The sequence below is a fragment of the Patella vulgata genome, chromosome 5 (assembly GCF_932274485.2).
Source record: "Patella vulgata chromosome 5, xgPatVulg1.2, whole genome shotgun sequence".
NCBI lineage: Eukaryota > Metazoa > Mollusca > Gastropoda > Patellidae > Patella > Patella vulgata.
Window position 1 is genome coordinate 54,044,573 of NC_065883.2, and position 18,884 is coordinate 54,063,456.

At 39.9% G+C, this 18,884-nt stretch overlaps 1 protein-coding gene and 1 pseudogene across 1 annotated transcript; both read left to right on the plus strand.

Moving 5' to 3' along the window:
• Positions 1-2,616: 2,616 nt before the first annotated feature.
• LOC126821432 (uncharacterized) lies at positions 2,617-3,351 on the plus strand (annotated as a pseudogene).
• A 4,002-nt stretch (positions 3,352-7,353) lies between these two features.
• On the plus strand, positions 7,354-17,474 carry LOC126822650 (2'-5'-oligoadenylate synthase 2). The gene is made up of 7 exons (XM_050551631.2): positions 7,354-7,592; positions 12,545-12,724; positions 13,796-14,105; positions 14,521-14,678; positions 15,475-15,656; positions 16,146-16,293; positions 16,998-17,474. Exons 1-7 carry the CDS (start codon positions 7,590-7,592, stop codon positions 17,028-17,030), a joined length of 1,014 nt encoding a protein of 337 aa, XP_050407588.1. The 5' UTR covers positions 7,354-7,589; the 3' UTR covers positions 17,031-17,474.
• Positions 17,475-18,884: the final 1,410 nt, after the last annotated feature.

The following is an 18,884-nucleotide window of genomic DNA, read 5'->3' on the forward strand; positions in this document are numbered from 1 at the left end:
TTTTATATCCATGCGACTGGGGAGCCAGCAAAGGACAATGTCCTTGCTGATGAACTCGTGTGATAGTAGCAGACGATGAATGGGTCAGAGAATATTGATCCCAGTCGTACCTTAAATGACCTATCTTCCAGGAAATTTTTAATGAAGATAGGTAAGTGACCTCGTAGGCCGAGGTTATGGAGGTCGCACATGATGCCATGTTTCCACGTGGTATCATATGCTTTATTTAGATCTAAAAAATACTGCAACTAAATGTTGCTTCTGGATGAAAACGTCCTCGGCGAACGTTTCAAATCGAACCAGATGATCAAGAGTGCTCCTTTGGGACCGAAATCCACATTGTAGGTCAGTAATGAGTTTGTTGGAATCCATGTACTAATAATTTTTTGATTCACCCCTCGTCGTCCCCCAGGTTACTTCCCTGCCTACTAACGGGAGGACTAGCACGGATAACCTGTACGTGGCTTCAGGGCTCGAGGAGGGGTATATTCAAGCCAGAAAGTAAAAATACTACGTTCCAACCTGAATGCCCCAAGACGCCGCTCTGTAAAATGTACTAAGGGCACAAAGGTAGGTAATTGCTGAGTGAATAAACAACAGCATTAAACTGAGAAATGCTACATACTACAGAACTAAATCGACCAAAGCCGATTGATCAGAGTGGACCATCCATACCTCTCGTCTAGGTAAACCATGGTCCAAAGTAATGTGCTGTAGAGAAAGGGCTCGCAAGCCAAATCCCCACTCAATTACCAGGGTTCCACTCTCCACCGACACGGGTCGCAACGCACGGCAAACACGTTGCCCCGTTGCAGGGATCATTTTAGTCGCCTTTTACGACGCGCAGGAAATACGAAGGGTATATTCTTATCACCCCTACACCCCAGAAGGGGGGGGGGGGGATTGGCTCGGTGGAAGCAATGGCCCGAGAAACCCCTCTCTGGATTGATTTCAAATTGAATGCGTATAACAGAATTGAAGGTCATTCATATCCATATCATTCATATCATTCATATCATTCATATTCATGATCTTCTGTTGCGAATTTCCTGAGAAAAGCAAGACTACATCAGCGACGCCGGGTCTTGCATCTTCGGCACATTGCCATTTATTACGTTGGGCACGATTTCGTCAGCACCAGAATCAAAGGCGAACGAGGATGTGCATGTACTTCACTCTTGGCGCTGTACTAGCGAAATGAAATGAAATGGGGTTTAACTTCCTACTGTTATGCTCCGACTGGGCTAATGAAGACGGCATACGTCATACAGTGTGCTGTGAGGGTAATTTTGCCCGGACAGCAGCGCTACGGCTACTCTTATATCAAATTCTAACTATGAGGGATCTTTTACGTCCACGCCAATGTGTACCCGGGAACATAGTTTCTCGACCCATCCGAACGACTAGACAACTGTCCTTATCAGGCCCTCCGTCCTACACCACTGACAAGGGGAAACCACGCCGGAAAATCACGATGAACTTTCTCGGTCAACACCGAGAGCGAACCCGCGACCTCCAAGTTAGCGAGCCAGCGTCTTACTTACTGAGCCATCGTGGCTCCCATTTCATAATTAAAATCCTTTCAGAAATAAACATGCATAATGTAAAACAATGAATTTTGTTATATTCGGAAAAATATACGAATATACGGAATCGTCATTTCAGATCCAGTTCGCATTTTAGCGACTTGAGTGTGACTCCTAAATCCGGAATAAGATTTTATTCTAAATCCAATTCAGATTAAACCTTAAAATTTTGACGGCGAATAACCCGATTCTGGAATAGTTGGGCATGAGAGTCAGTGCGGACTCTAGTTTCTACATCTAACTCTATGTCTGGGTCCTAGCTCTCCAAAGAAAACATACATTTACTTCATGTTCAGCCGCTCCAGACGCAAGAAGAAAAAGTAAATCAGTGCTGCCTGTTGTGTGTATAATATGTAAAAAAAGTTGAAAAATTTGCCACTGTTGGAGAAAGTAGAAAGATGGATGTATTAACCCAGATTCAGATCGAAACAGCAGGTATGTTACTTACATTTAAATTATAATTCCTACAAAATATATTCATACACTGTCCTAGTCCTACAGTTTTTATTGATTTTGTTGTTTTTGTTGTAAATAGGGTCAGCTTCCACTGCAATCATTGTAAAATTGTTATGAAACTGGCCAGTAAAGCCCTTTACCCCATTACCCCATCTCCGTTGATTTGACAGAGTTGATGGTTGTAGTGTTTAACATTCGCTTTCCCGAGGGGTAAAGCACAGACTTGTGTGTCTACATAGGGTCTTGTGTGTCATACGAAATCAACAGTCACCATGCCACTGAAAAACTGCGATCAGTTACAGACATTGACAGAGAGGGAGATAACTCTTTTTTTTTTTACCGCCAATTGATTTCCAGAATACTATAGAGGGGTAGATTATAGGCAGTCACTTAGAATTAGCTAAATGCATGTGGCCGCCTTTTCAGATTAATATCTCTGGGTATAATCTTTGAATTATTGTTTTAAATAAATTAATTACCCTAATTAATTAAGTTGGCTACCATTTTGAGAGAATAATGTCTACCAATACTGTATTTCCCCCATTGAATCAGAACTAAAAGATTAACTAAAACAATGGATGCCTCTTCCTCTCATGTGACTCAACTCTTGGACTTGCAACAATATTTTGCTATATCTCACGATCACCAACATTATGTTGCATTTAACTTCAAACGTATTCAGAATTGTGAAGGTATAACCTATATTGTGTTAACAAGCTGGCATTGTCAGCTAGCACTGTGCCAACTTCTGAGCTCTCGCTCGTGTTAGACGATAAGCATGGGATCAGAAACATGTGTAACTTCAGATTCCGAATGAATTCTTTGCCTAGCACTGTTCTAGAGTTAACGCCCTCTTCAGTTATACTGTATAACACTCCACTCTTAGCCATAAACTGTGATTATGGTCAACGCATGGTTATGGGTTGTAAATTTTGTGTCATGTCTGTACCATGTAAGTGTTCAATGTATACCCAGGAGTTCTTTCTAGCCGAAAGTCTTGGAAATTGTGTTGTCAACACAACATGAACAACAAAACTCCATCCTGTAAATCTGGCTCTACTTCAATATTTCTTCTCCGACGCAGAACTGTTTTCTTTGGCAGGAGATACAACCTTCCCCGCAACCTATTAACGTTACTAATCTACCACAATTTTACATTTATGAGCACCAATTCTCATCACTAATAGCTGATGATAACGCAAATCATCTGAGTCTTAATCGCCTGGTAAAACGCGCAAAACTCGATTCTATTATATTCAAATCACTTTCGGAATCTATGATTAATAATGATGTTCCAATCGAGTCATAATTCTTTGATAATAAAAGTATTCTTGTTATCGCGTCAATGACATTATCTGTGCTTTGTTCTTTGGTATGTATCTTCATAATTTGTAAAATGCGCACACTCACACCAGCACTTGTATTAGCCAAGAAAGTCCAAACCTTGTCTGAGCTACAAATTCCATGTGTCAAATTCTACTGAAGTCCTGGCTAACTCTTCGAATACACCATTGGATCATTTTGGCATAGTAACGATCCTCTTGTGTTGCATCATTGTTATGATACTTTTATATCTATCTATATATATATTTGTGACTGTCGTTTGTCTGTCTGTCTGTCTACCACTTCCGGTTTCGGAGTTATGACCCCCGAGCGAAGTCTGTCTGTTCGGGTTGGCGGCTACACTAGCTCTGCCCCGAGTCTGAAATTTGGGATATAGGGGTAGCTCGGACCGGGGAGTAACATAGACCAGGTGGCGTTAGTCTACCACTTCCGGTTTCGGAGTTATGACCCCCGAGCGAAGTCTGTCTGTTTGGGGTTGGCGGCTACATCTGCCCCGAGTCTGAAATTTGGGGTATAGGGGTAGCTGGGACCGGGGAGTAACATAGGCCAGGTGGCGTTAGTCTACCACTTCCGGTTTCGGAGTTATGACCCCCGAGCGAAGCCGGTCTGTTCTGGGGTTGGCGGCTACACGAGGTCTGCCCCGAGTCTGAAATTTGTGGTATAGGGATAGCTCGGACCGGGGAGTAACATAGGCCAGGTGGCGTTAGTCTACCACTTCCGGTTTCGGAGTTATGACCCCCGAGCGAAGTCTGTCTGTTCGGGTTGGCGGCTACACTAGCTCTGCCCCGAGTCTGAAATTTGGGGTATAGGGGTAGCTCCGACCGGGGAGTAACATAGGCCAGGTGGCGTTAGTCTACCACTTCCGGTTTCGGAGTTATGACCCCCGAGCGAAGCCGGGTATCCTGCTAGTAAATTATATTATAAACGTAGGTCACACGTTAAGTTACTATAGAAGTAACATCAGGCTCAGAGTGTGTTACCATCCCAATTATTCACCTCCCACTCTGCCCTTCCTACTACACATTGAATCACCCTTCATACATTTCAAATCTAAGAGTCGCCTACTTCCTTTGACCTTATCTAACCCTGGACTATCTTAACATCCAGTATATTAACAACATCACCAATACACCACACCCTGTAACTAATCGTGTACGGGTCTCCTTATCCCAAGCGTATTAATTGACGCGAATATTAAGACAGCAATTTAATGTCTACATATTGGTCGCGCATCAAAATTATCTATACGCCCTAGACCATAGTTCACAAAAGCCCTATGTACAGTGATAACTTTGCGTATATGGCACCTTCACATGGTTAAGAACAGTACTGCGATCTTAATTTTCTTTTCCTTAATATTACATTTTTGTAGGGGGTTTTAGCGAACAAACAAAACATGGAAGTCTCGACTAACTGTGACAGGTTAATGTTTATTATGCTTGACAAAAGTAACGGACGTATTCAACAACGACAATACATTAATTACAAGTCAATGCTAATGAAATCGAACGTGTCATTGCAGACGTTGATTATGCGTACTCCTCTCTCTCTCTCTCTCTCTCTCTCTCTCACACACACACAGACGTGAAAACTGAAAATATACGAACAAAAAAGCTACTAAATATGTAATACATACACCAAAATGATTATCGAACGTTAGTGAATGTACCGAATGCAATTCGATTTAATAAACTGTAGAAACATACCTCCACGCGTCTAGACAAAGGAATATTCGGCTACCATGCGATTTTGCACCTCGTTTTTTTAATCCCATTCGAACGACTATGCGTTGTCCCTTGTCAGACTCTATATCCTACAGCACTACTGACAAGACCACGCATCAAAAAACCCGATGAAGGTTATTGAAGTTAGAGAGCAAAGAAAGATTCGACTTAAAATCGATTACAGAATACAATACTATCTGTGCAAGAAGAGATTAGAATTGTTTAGGACTATTAAATTTTCTAGAATTTCAAACATTTCCGTTTATTATAATCCATGTCCAAATATAAATGCCGATACGGTAGTCAGTGGACATGCGTTTAAACTGCACTTCCGAGGCGAGAACACACGAGAAGACAAGAAGTCGAGATTGTGACGAAGCGAGGGAGCCGGGCCCGTGGCCCCGAAAAAATCGAATTAGCCCCCCCCCCCCAAATATTTCGCCAACAATAATGATTTCTTAGGAGCATTCTTAGCCGACCACATCCTCAGCCCCTCCAAAAAATTCCGTAGCTCCACCAAATTTAAAAAAGCTGGCTACGCGCCCGGAGGGACCGAGAACACGAGAGGACAAGATTAGTCCGGTGGCTGAAGGGGGGGAATCGCCACCCGAGCTGTGAATATATGAGACCAAGTTTTTCTAGACCAGTTTTTTTGCGTAGATTCCGAATCTGGGTGGTGATCAGGCGTTTGAGGGGGTGTTTTCGAGATATAGGGGGTCAAATGTCTACAATAGAGTGTGTGTGTGTGTGTGTGTGTGTGTGTGTGTGTGTGGGGGGGGGGGGGGGTGATGGCATTATGTTGACATAATATATTAATAAAACATAAATTTCTATGTTTCATCAAGCTTTTAAAAATCATTTAAATCAAAGTGAACTCATTTCCCCGCCAATTTTATCCCCACCCCACCCCTCCACACGCGCACACCTGCTACCCCCAATCCACCTCCCCACAAATCAAAACGGCTGTCCAGGGGCATCATAAACACTTATTTAAAGATGGGCAGTCCTAGAAATTGATGTTTTATTAATATATTATGTCAACATAATAACATAATGCCCCCCCCCCCCCACACACACACACCTGCTACCCTCACCCCAGCTCCCCGCAAATCAAAACAGTTGTCCAGGGGCATCATAAATACTTATTTATAGATGGGCAGTCTTAGAAATTTATGTTTTATTAACATATTATGTCAACATAAGGAATCTACGCAAAAAACTGGTCTAGAACAACTTGGTCTCATAAATTCACAGCTCGGGTGGCGATTCCCCCCCTTCAGCCACCGGACTAGATTTACTCAAAAGGCAAGGGAGCGAGAAGTCGAGGATTTTCAAAGGCGAGAACACGAGGGAGCGAGAAGTCGAGTGCGAGAAGTCGAGGGCGAGGGAGCGAGAACACGAGGATTTTCAAAGGCGAGATCCTCGCATTCTCGCCCTGTTCCTCGTGTTCTCGCACTCTCGCCCTCGACTTCTCGCCGAGATTATTTATAGATGGGCAGTCTTAGAAATTTATGTTTTATTAATATATTATGTCAACATAAGGAATCTACGCAAAAAACTGGTCTAGAACAACTTGGTCTCATAAATTCACAGCTCGGGTGGCGATTCCCCCCCCCCCCCCTTCAGCCACCGGACTAGATTAACTCAAAGGCAAGGGAGCGAGAAGTCGAGGATTTTCAAAGGCGAGAACACGAGGGAGCGAGATTCTGAAATGGCCGCAATAGGCTTCCATAGTGGTTTTTTTTTTAACTTTTCTCTCACCATCTCTTGCAAAGTGTGGGCGTATCTTGCATGGCAACCGCTTGTTGTACTTATGTGTTTTTCGGTTAGAGCCACAAAAAGTGGAAAATACTTTTGATGACATAATGGGATTTCAAAATATCACTGATTCTGATGAATTACAGATTTTTTAATCATCGATAAACTTTGAAGTCGATTTTCTCAAAACGTTGTCAATGTGGGTTAGTCCACTTTGGTATGGCCCTTTCACGTATACCCCATAGTTTACTCTATAGCTCGGCGATTCTGATCGATATATTTTGCTTTATATTTTCCTATGTTACAAATTCCGAAATCATTATTTTTTGGTATATAAAAATTCAGGGCATTCCAACCCCTAGTCAAGTAGGATTTATGTTATTTCCCCCACATAACAATTCTATTAATAGACATGGCCTTAACCAACTCAAAGTCTAAAAAATATCTATCGGTAGGGCTCCGCAGCTAATATAGGCTAGTGTTTCACTATCCAGATTTATCTTGTACCGTTCACATCGTATTCTTTTTTTCTCAAACGTATTCTTATCAAGGTGTGAAAATCGCACTCGTTATAGTCACACAGTCACATGATTAGCTGTTGTGGACCTTTGATAAACATTCGTGTCGTCTGCAGCTTTTCGCAGAACTGACGAATATTTTTCAAAGAATGGACTGATTGCTTTGTGTGCAGGCGAATTGGATATATGTGGAGTATATAATAATGGTAAGAGTACGTGAATAAAGTATATTATGTGTTACTTAATTGTAGAAAATATTTAACTATACTATAGGACTATAGGCCTAGACGTAAATCAGTGGTTCCCAACCTTTTTGTGATACCTCCACTCGCCTAGACAAAGGAATATTCGGCGCTATTGCACTTTCGTACCTCTACCAGTTCCCGTGGTCGTAGGAACTTGAAATTATTAGAGGATGTTAAGGGGGACTAGCAATGACCACACACCAAATTTCAGCCGAATCGATCAATAACTTTTTTATTCTACCGACCTTTTAATTTCTAACGAGAGAGAACTTCGTCTGTTTGACGCCATTTGCTTTGTTTACTATTTAGACTCGAATAACAAGACACTAAGACGGAAACCGACACACTGCACTAGCTGCCTATCTCTGCAGTTCATAAAAATTAATATAATTTTCGTATACTTTAATTTTTGCGCGAAGCCACCATGTTCTATAAAATACTATTTGGTGTTGATCAGTGGATTGGCCTTTAGGTGTGAATATTGCCGTGACCTTGATTTTGACCTTGAGTCTTAACTTCCCATCCATATCAGGGCCTTTGCGTTTATGATTGCCGTGGCCTTATTTCTTACTGTATTTTCTAAGTTAATGTTCGAGGTGAAAGCAGAGACGACGTCCTTCAGAAAAGATAATTGGGTCAAAGTCGTAAGTCAAGGTCATGTTACAGAAAACTAAACTCAAACTTTTCAAAGTCATTTTTTGGACATTTGACCTTGACTTACGACCTTAACCCCGTTACCGTTTTCGAGGGCTATCACCTTGGCTTGAATCATGGACGTTTACCTTGGTTCTGTCACACACTGCTCGGTCAGAAAAGGGTCAAACGGAGAGGGGCCCGTGTCCGAAAGGAAGTCAATGGGCGTGGTCAATGTGAAAGGTCGTGGTGACCTCCACTAGTCACCGTTGACCATCCGTGACCTTGACCCTGACCTAGTGTCCGAACTTCCCATCCATCTCGGGCCCTTTGCGTTTATGCGTGCCGTGACCTTATTTCTTACTGTATTATCAAAGTTAATGTTCGAGGTGAAAGCACTGGCGGCGTCATTCAGAAAAGATAATTGGGTCAAAGTCGTAGGTCAAGGTCATGTTACAGAAAACTAAACTGACTTTGAAAAGTTTGAGTTCAGTTTTCTGTAACATGACCTTGACCTACGACTTTGACCCATTTATCTTTTCTGAAGGACGTTGTCTCTGCTTTCACCTCAAGCATTAACTTTGATAATACAGTAAGAAATAGGGTCACGGGAAGCATAAACGAAAAGGGCCCGAGATGGATGGGAAGTTTGGACTCAAGGTCGAAGTCGAGGACACGGATGGTTAAAGGTGACTAGTGGAGGTCACCACGAACTTTCACATTGACCACGCCCATTGACTTCCTTTCGGGCACGGGTCCCTCTGCGTTTGACCGTTTTCTGACCGAGCAGTGTGCGACAGGACCAAGATAAACGCCCATGATTCAAGCCAAGTTGATAGCCTTCGAAAATGGTTACGGGGTCAAGGTTGTAAGTCAAGGTCAAATGTCCCAAAACTGACTTTGAAAAGTTTGAGTTTAGTTTTCTGTAACATGACCTTGACCTACGACTTTGACCTTTTTAACTTTTCTGAAGGACGTTGTCTCTGCTTTCACCTCAAGCATTAACTTTGATAATACAGTAAGAAATAGGGTCACGACAAGCATAAACGAAAAGGGCCCGAGATGGATGGGAAGTTTGGACTCAAGGTCAAAGTCAAGGTCACGGATGATTAAAGGTGACTAGTGGAGGTCACCACGACCTTTCACATTGACCACGCCCATTGACTTCCTTTCGGACACGGGCCCTTTGCGTTTGACCCTTTTCTGACCGAACAGTGTGCGACAGGACCAAAGTAAACGTCGATGGTTCAAGCCAAGGTGATAGCCTTCGAAAATGGTTACGAGGTCAAGGTCTTAAGTCAAGGTCAAATGTCCCAAAACTGACTTTGAAAAGTCCGAGTTTAGTTTTCTGTAAGATGACCTTGACCTACGACTTTGACCCAATTATCTTTTCTGGAGGACGTCGTCTCTGCTTTCACCTCGAACATTAACTTTAATAATACAGTTAGAAATAAGGCCACGGCAAGCATAAACGCAAAGGGCCAGAGATGGATGGGACGTTTGGACTCAAGGTCAGAGTCAAGGTTACGGATGGTTAACGGTGACTAGTGGAGGTCACCACGACCTTTCACATTGACCACGCCCATTGACTTCCTTTCGGACACGGACCCTCTGCGTTTGACCGTTTACTGACCAAGCAGTGTGCGACAGGACCAAGTTAAACGTTCATGATTCAAGCCAATGTGATAGCCTTCGAAAATGGTTACGGGGTCAAGGTCGTAAGTCAAGGTCAAATGTCCCAAAAATGACTTTGAAAAGTTTGAGTTTAGTTTTCTGTAACATGACCTTGACCTACGACTTTGACCCAAATATCTTTTCTGAAGGACGTCATCTCTGCTTTCACCTCGAACATTAACTTTGATAATACAGTAAGAAATAAGGCCACGGCAAGCATAAACGCAAAGGCCCCGATATGGATGGGAAGTTTGGCCTCAAGGTCAAAATCAAGGTCACGGCAATATTTACACCTAAAGGCCAATCCACTGATCAACACCAAATAGTATTTTATAGAAAATGGTGGCTTCGCGCAAAAATTAAAGTATACGAAAATTATATTAATTTTTATGAACTGCAGTGTTAGGCAGCTAGTGCAGTGTGTCGGTTTCCGTCTAAGTGTCTTGTTATTCGAGTCGGTTTCCGTCTTAGTGTCTTGTTATTCCAGTCTAATTAGTAAACAAAGCAAATGGCGTCAAACGGATGAAGTTCTCTCTCGTTAGAAATTAAAAGGTCGGTAAAATAAAAAGTTATTTATCGATTTGGCTGAAATTTGGTGTGTGGTCATTGCTAGTCACCCTTAACATCCTCTGAAAATTTCAAGTGCCTATGACCACGGGAACTGGTAGAGGTACGAAAGTGCAATAGCGCCGGAATATTCTATGGCAAGCCAAAGCGGAATTAACCGCAAGACCGTTTTTCTGTATGGAAAGAGAAAAAAATCGAATATATAACAATTTTTTCATCACCTTCCAAGCATTTTTTTCTGTACAAAACGACGTATGCTCTTGTATTTTGTTATAGTCAAGTCAATTATGCTGTTCACAGAAATATTTTATCAATATGCTTTGAGGCACGATAACTTTGGTTATAATGACGTGAGAGCGATGGAACTCCGAATATAGATTCATTATATCATTACCGTGACTAATTTCGATGGTGAGAATGTTCTGCTTAGGCTAATGAGCGATAAGCAATTTGATTGGTCAACATAACAACTCTGCTTTTAATTGAGGTAGAATGTTTAGACTTGATGTAGATGTTCATTATGTGAATGTCTTGACTGAGTTCAATGATTAACATTTCGAGCTGAAGCTAAGCAGAGCTAATCAATTTCATTGGTCAATGCTTTGGGACAAGATAATCTTGATTCTATCTGATAGAGAGTGATGAAACTTGGTGTATAGTTTGATTTCTTGATACTTTAAAAAAAAAAATAAATGTGCGATTAATTAATGTGTGTCATCTATTTATTTTGGGATTTCGGCGGGGGACATCAGCCTCACTGTTGGCTTGTTTATTATTATTTGTTTCAGAAGCATTATAACGACTATTACAATTAGGGTAACGGGCGTAATATGTGACATATGTCATAGGTATAATGTGATCAACTTTCTGGTATTAACAGTATTTACCATGTCTCAAAGTCGCTTATCCGGACACGTAACCTTAAGATTTCGGGTCAGATTTTTCGTTTGGTGAACTGATAATCTATTGCCGTTCCTTTAGATGTCTATACATTGCATGGTCCACATCGGTTTTCATTTCCAGATGAAGACTGACGGGTTTAAGTTGTTTGAAAACGTATATAACGAATATTGAGTCAGTTGCTCGGCACTAAGTTAGAGGATTTTAGAACTTTTCACACAAAATCAAACAGTTTTATTTTCCAAAATATAATCGAGATTGGCCCTTTAAGCAAAATATTTTGTTTGTTTAGAATCTTCTAAGCTCTTTAAAACAGGTTATAAAAAGATTGAAGCTATAAAACCCCCCTTGTGATCAGTGTGACCAAGTAAGTTGACAACAGTAGAATGTAGACTTGAACTCGTCTTAAAATAAACTGAAATGTCGGGTTTAACGTCACACTGCTAATGAAGACGGGAATACGCCATGTAGTGTGCTATGAGGGGAATTTTTCCCAGACAGCGGTGCTACGGCCTACGAATTCTGACTGTCAATGCTTCTTTTATGTGCACGCCGATGTGTACACACGGGACCTCGGTTTTCGTCCTACCTCTTATAGGGATAAGTTCTTGACCCGACTGCTATGACCAAAGGATAAAAATTGATATGTTTGTTCATACTGTATGCAAACTGATCATAACGGTAAGCTTAAAAACTACATTTAAAAAAGTGAATATTAGATGTATTAATGATAGAAGTTTTGACATTTAGCAGTTATAGGTATCACTGATATGCAGTGCCGGATTAAGACCTATAGAGGCCTTAAACACTTACAAAATTTTTGTGCCCCCATATAGTATACAATTCAAAATATAAACAATAATAAACCATCAACAATCCGTCTATGGTTAGAGTTTTTCTGAGGTTTTATACACGTCATTATGTATTGAGACAAAGAAGGTAACAGTAAGATATGACAAAAACAATGAAAAACTAATTAAAAGTTCTTAATTAATTTTAGATTAAATATTTTGAATCCGGCATTTAATAAAGCAGATATTTTGTGGTGCCCCCTTCCGATGATGCCCTAAGCACGTGCTTATTTTGCTTAATGGTTAATCCAGCCATGCTGGTATGTCTTGTTTTTTTTTGTTTTACAGGCTAGTAGTAACATAAGTAAATATCTACCTGGACATAGAGATGGTGAAAGTTTAGAAAAGTTTATAGACCGTGTTGTTAGGCCACCAGACGAGTTTAGAAAACGTATGAATAATGCTGTGGATAAGTTGGTCCAGTATCTACATGCTATGCCCGGTTATAGTGTATCAGAGGTTGTCAAGGTACTCAGTAAAATACTTAAATTTTCCTCACAGATTTTTCTGTGTCAGTATTTGTCCCTTCACCACGAACCGATTGGGGCAATTAAATAAAGGACCAATTCGAATTCCATAAATTCAAAATTTCGCGGCACACTTAGGAATATCTCGCGGCACACCTGGGTGCCGCGGCACACTGGTTGAGAATAACTGAAGTAGAGAAAAGTAATTTGATTATTTGAAACTTAAGAAAGTATAACTCTGCTGATTATTTCGGTAAAATGTTCAAACTTTAAATGTTCAGAAGATGAATGTCTGGACCGAATTCGATGATCTGCAATTCCCATTTGGGTTAAACAGGGATGCGAAATCTGATTTCCCGATGGTGTGAAGCACGATAGCTCCAATTTTTATTAGGTGAGAGTGAGGTAACTTGGTACATGTATTTTGTTTCATTGTACTAATATGACCAAGTTCGTTAATCAGTTTTTTTCTGCTCAGACTAAGCCGAGTGGTAAGCAATTAAATTGTTCGATATGATTTACAGAAAGATAGCTGACCAAGTAATTAATTAATTGTCATATTTATTTTGAGATTGAGTCGACGTATTTCAGCTTTGCTGTTGGCTTATTTTTCTCATATCCGTTCTTAAATTCTATATTTGCATTTTAATCTGGAATACTGGGCCTTTAAACATGCATTATGCAAGAGCTAAATCTGCCTATTGCAGGTCTTTCTTTAGGCCTGAAATGTTTTCTAAAGTATTAATTAGACATTAATTAACTGATCCAAGCCTTAATCAACTCTCGATGGTATCAGATTTCTCCGATATTGAATAGATTAGAATGGTTCAGCGATACTTTGATTTAATCAAATATGGAGGACCGAGACTTAGCTTCGATCAGCCAGTACGGTGGTTGAAATTATTGCACACGTCTGTCAAACCTTCGAAGGCTAATATCTTCGCTTGCAATAGAGTAATTTGAATGAAATTTTCAAATTATTCATTTTACATCATCTACTTTCGAACTATTATAGCAAGAATGGTCAGTTCTTTATCTAAATCTTACATAATGTATCTTTAATATGTTGTAGAGTGGTTCTCTGGGTAAGGGTACAGCAGTACAAGACAGTGCCGATGCCGACATGGTGATGTTTATAAATGATTACAAGACAATGGAAGATTTGAAAAAAGCCAAACCAAAGATTTTAAACGATATAAAACAGTACTTGACCAATCCAAAGAATAAATTTTTAGGTTCCAAACCAGACTGGCTAAATTCTATTACTGTTGGAAAAATGACTGGTTTTCATATCAATGTCGAAATTCACCTGACCTATAACGGTAAAAATCTACCAGTGGACATTGATATACTACCAGCTATAGACGTGATTAAAAAACACGGTAAGTTAAAGGCCCACGTAGTAAAATATACATCAATGCAGGTTGTAAGAATAGGGTTTACTAAATTATATTTACATACTCCCGGTCGCTATTACTGAACGATGCAGTTATACGACAGCTCTTTAATATTTCTAGATACCACTTCTCATTTGTGGAGTTTATATAGCTAACAAACTTATAATCTTAACTTTTCGAAATTAAAAGGACAAAAATAATGTATAGAATTGTGTTAAAGGACAATATTGGTGTCCGCCATTATCACATTATACATATGTGTTAGAACTGGTTAAACACGTTCCAAATATAACTTTAACATATAGATAATTGCTAAGATAGATGCGTTATGAATATTTCAAGAAAGGGAAGTGACGAACGCAAAAGGAAAACATGAGTTCTGAATGTTTTTGTGTTATAGAGGACAACGTGGATGCTGTGTACGCTGAAATAGAGACAAAACCAGATGATATTCAAGCTCATTATTCGGTTTGCTTTTGTAAGAAACAGATCAGTATAATCCGACCACAGCCAGCCAAAGCGAAAGATCTTATTCTTTTGCTCAAATATTGGAAAAGGGTAACTAATTCAAGCTTTTGGTAATCAACATCATCTGTAGATTTAGTATACTGACATGGAGATTCACACATAATTTTAATATACAGCCAAGTAATCCTTGTTCAGATTGTATATAAAGTCATGGGCAAGAAAAGGGGAGAATGTCGTAGAAGTGACATAGCGGGTATTGATAATTTTTGCCTATTTTTCGAAATTTTGTTAAAATGCATAATAAAGGAATGAATAAAATGGAATGAAATAGGATTTAACGTCCTAGTGTTCTGCTTCGACTGGGCTAATGAAGACGGGCATACGCCATACAGTGTGCTATTAGGGAAATTTTACTTTTATATCGAATTCCAACTAAGGGATCTTTTACGTGCACACCAATATGTACACGGGACCTCGGTTTTTCGTCCAATCCGAAAGACTAGACTGCTGTCCTTGTCAGGCTCTTCGACCAGGACCACTGACAGGGAGAAACCACGCCGGAAAATCCCGATGAATTTTCTCGACCAACACCAGGAGCGTGCCCGCAACCTCAAGGATAGCGAGCCAGCGCCTTACTCCCTTAGCTACCGTGGCTCCAAAGGAATACATAAAAAGGCAATAGAATGAAATATTTATGAACATTCTACCGAAAATTGTTATAAAAAGCATATTTTAATATTAGATCATGTGCCGGTTGCAGATACTGTTCTAAATCAAGTAGCCCTTCCAAAGAATTGACCATGTGCCTTAATCATGTTTGTAAAATTATGGAGGAAATTGGACATTATATACTACAATATGTTCTGTATTTTGTTTTGATTTACAGAAAAATGATTTAGATATGCGATCGTACTGTTGTGAGATCCTTGGCTTACACATCTTCAAAGAACATATGAATAGTAAGCCTAATTTCAAAATGAGGGAAGGATTTATTAAAGCTCTAGAGATGTTACAAGATTATCAAACTATACAGATTGCCAAATCATCATTGTACGATAGCAGAGCCTGGTAAGATTCTCATATGTTGAACAATTGCAGACGCAGAATGTTTTCTCAAATAGAGCAAACAATAAATTAGACCAATTCCCAAGATAAGTGCATAGATAACCTTGTCCTCATAATTGTCGAAGAGGTAATCACCTAGCTCAAACTAGGTCATTTCGGGACAAACATAATAATAAGGTATCAATATATTTAAAAAATTCACTTGTATGTGGGGTCTTAAGAAGTTTGTGGGCAACTGGAGGATCATTCGGCCACCCTACTCCCTAATTAATTATAGCATGATAATGGAAATAAATAACATCGGGTAAAGCGATTTGGATGCGAGACATTAAAGACAGCATCCCACGGCGTCTCTGTAACGCCCTTTCAAGAGACCCCCCCCCCACAAACAACAACAATGAAAAACCAAAAAAAAAAAACAATAGCAACAAAATCTGGTAATATTAATTGAATTCTGAAATGGTTACGATTTATTATTATGAATATTTTTAGGCGGCGACATTTTCCATCCACCTACTATATCATGGATCCAGTGAATCCATTTTCGGACACCTCTTCTCTGAATATTCAACCTATTAGAAGGTGTGCCCAGATGACACTTGCTAGATTGACCGATGAGACAGTGCCAGAAGAGGGAGAGGTAATTGTTCTTATACATAATTATACAGCTATGTTTGTCATCTTCTATGTCCACACTTCTTTATCTATATATATATATATATATATATATATACATATTTGGCATTAGCCCCCCCCCCCACCACCCACTCACTCAAAGAAACCAAAAATAGTTGGTTCGATGTGAAACGACGACGCTTAATGTCTTCGTTTGCAAACATTTTGGATCGTGGAGATATTATAGAATGTGTCGACCCAGCCAGTGGCCTGCAGAGGTTCGATGATGCCATGGGCTAACTCCTTGATTGTATTCTCTCATGACTCAAGTATATAGTGCTGATTAATGTGAGCAAGGGTGGCATTTTAGATGTTAAAACAGATGAAATACTATCTAAATTTAATAAGACAGCTAACAGCGACAATTTTTAATTTCAAAGCACTAAATTTTAATTTCACTGTGATTAGATGCCCCTTTGAAATGTATGCTGGCTTTTGCCTCCTCTGCCACCCTTCTGAACACCGCAGTGTTCACCAATGCCTCAACTTATCTCTAACCCTAAATTTAATCACACTATCCATATTGTTAATCTGAGTGGTGGACAGTTTCTGAAGTCTTTCCATAGCCATTGTTCTATCGCGTTAAAGGGACAAAACTTTTGTTTAATATCGTATTCCCTTTGCTTATTGTATAATAAAAGATTTTTTTTTTATTTTCTTGCCTTACAGGAAACATCTGCCGCGTCATGCGTTTTAATGTAAGAAATTACACACAAAAGAATCCTTTGTGAACAGACAAGTTTATTATAATTAAACATTGAGCTAGTTATCGAAATGAAAACCCATTTGAAATAACTAAATCTTTTTATCTGGGTCGAAAGTGTGTGTTTGTTAATTTTCGTGTGGAATGGCCATCTTTATTCATTCAGATACAGACTTCCATAGATATAAAGCCGATTGAGTAGTAAACAAACGGATTTCTCTTATCCCATCACTACTCAAAATAATGTAAATATTTACCAAAGTCAAAGAGGTTTAGTATAGCAACACATGTATATTTTGTTAATTTATTTTTTATAAATAAGGCTTTTGTCATCAGAACTGTGGATTGTAACACACATTTACATGACGACGATTGAACGTGTAAGCTTGTATTACCGAATTTCTGTTATAGCTACAGGTATTCTCAATTAAATTAAAATAATATTGGTGTTCGTTTGATTAAAAGTAATATCAAATCGACCAATAAGATTTGCTAGCGAAGGAATGACGGATTAGATACGCGCGCTCCAAATTCAAAGGCAAATCAATTTCAAAGGAAAATTCCCATTGATCACGTGACTATCCATATTCTCGACAAAAGACCCATTGTTCAATAGGCCTCCTCAGAAAAACAATTAGATCAAAGAACCAAAAATATAAACAATGTAAACCACTTGAAAGTGGAATTAACGTATTCAATTGTAACACCAGAAAAAGCTTGATTATTGAAAACAGGAGGAGGATCCTTTCTGCACGCACGTAGAACTGCATTTTGCGCTAAGAATCAAATGAAATATGGGATTAACGTCATAGTTTTCTGCACCAAATGGAATAATGAAGACAAGCCTCGGTTTTTGTTTTGTTCATTCTTGTCAACCCCTCCTTCCTACACCACAGATAAGGGTTAACCAGGCTGTAATATCCCGGTGAGCTTTCTAGGCCAACACCTTGATCGAAACCGGGACATTCTGGGACCTGTTTCACGAAATTTTAACTAAGATAAAATCCAAATTTTAGTAATTTGATTGGATAATATTAGATTGATTTTAGTGCTTAGCCAATCAAAATTGAAGTATCTATAAAATTTGAATTTTATCTTTAGTTAAGATTTCGAGATACGAGGCCCAGGTTAGTGTGCCATCGCCTTACAGAGCGAAATCGGGGCCTTCTGGTTAGTGTGTCAGCGCCTTAAACAGAGCGAAACCGGGACCAACTGGTTAGTGTATCAGCGCCTTACAGAGGGAAATCGGGGCCTTCTGGTTGGTGTGTCAGCGCCTTACAGAGCGAAACCGGGACCTTCTGGTTAGTGTGTCAGCGCCTTACAGAGCGAAACCGGGGCCTTCTGGTTAGTGTGCCAGCGCCTTACAGAGCGAAACCGGGGCCTTCTGTTAGTGTGCCAACGCCTTACCGAGTTCCCAAATTAAGATCAACCTTTCAAACTTGCCTTTGCTTGCTTTTAACGCATTTTTATACACCCACATTTTCATGTGGACGTATATTGTTGTCGCCCTGTCCGTCCGTCCGTCTGGCTGGCTGCCCGCCCACAATTTGTTTGTGGACGGCGGGACGACTTACCCAATACTACCCAATGTCCATCAAATGGGCACAAAACCAAACCAAACTTTTGTATAGTAAAATTTTGCGTAGGATATGATGCCGAGGAGTAATCAGTCCGCCTTTGGGACTTTTCGAAAAATTCCGTCGTCAAAGGTCAAATGAGGTCATATGAACTGAAAATGTATGCGCAGCCATTCTTGTATCATGAAAACATGCTGAAAATGATCAAATTATTCTAATTATTCTAAGGTACATATCCACGGGTGACGATGTCGCGTCGATGTCATTGCCACCTAA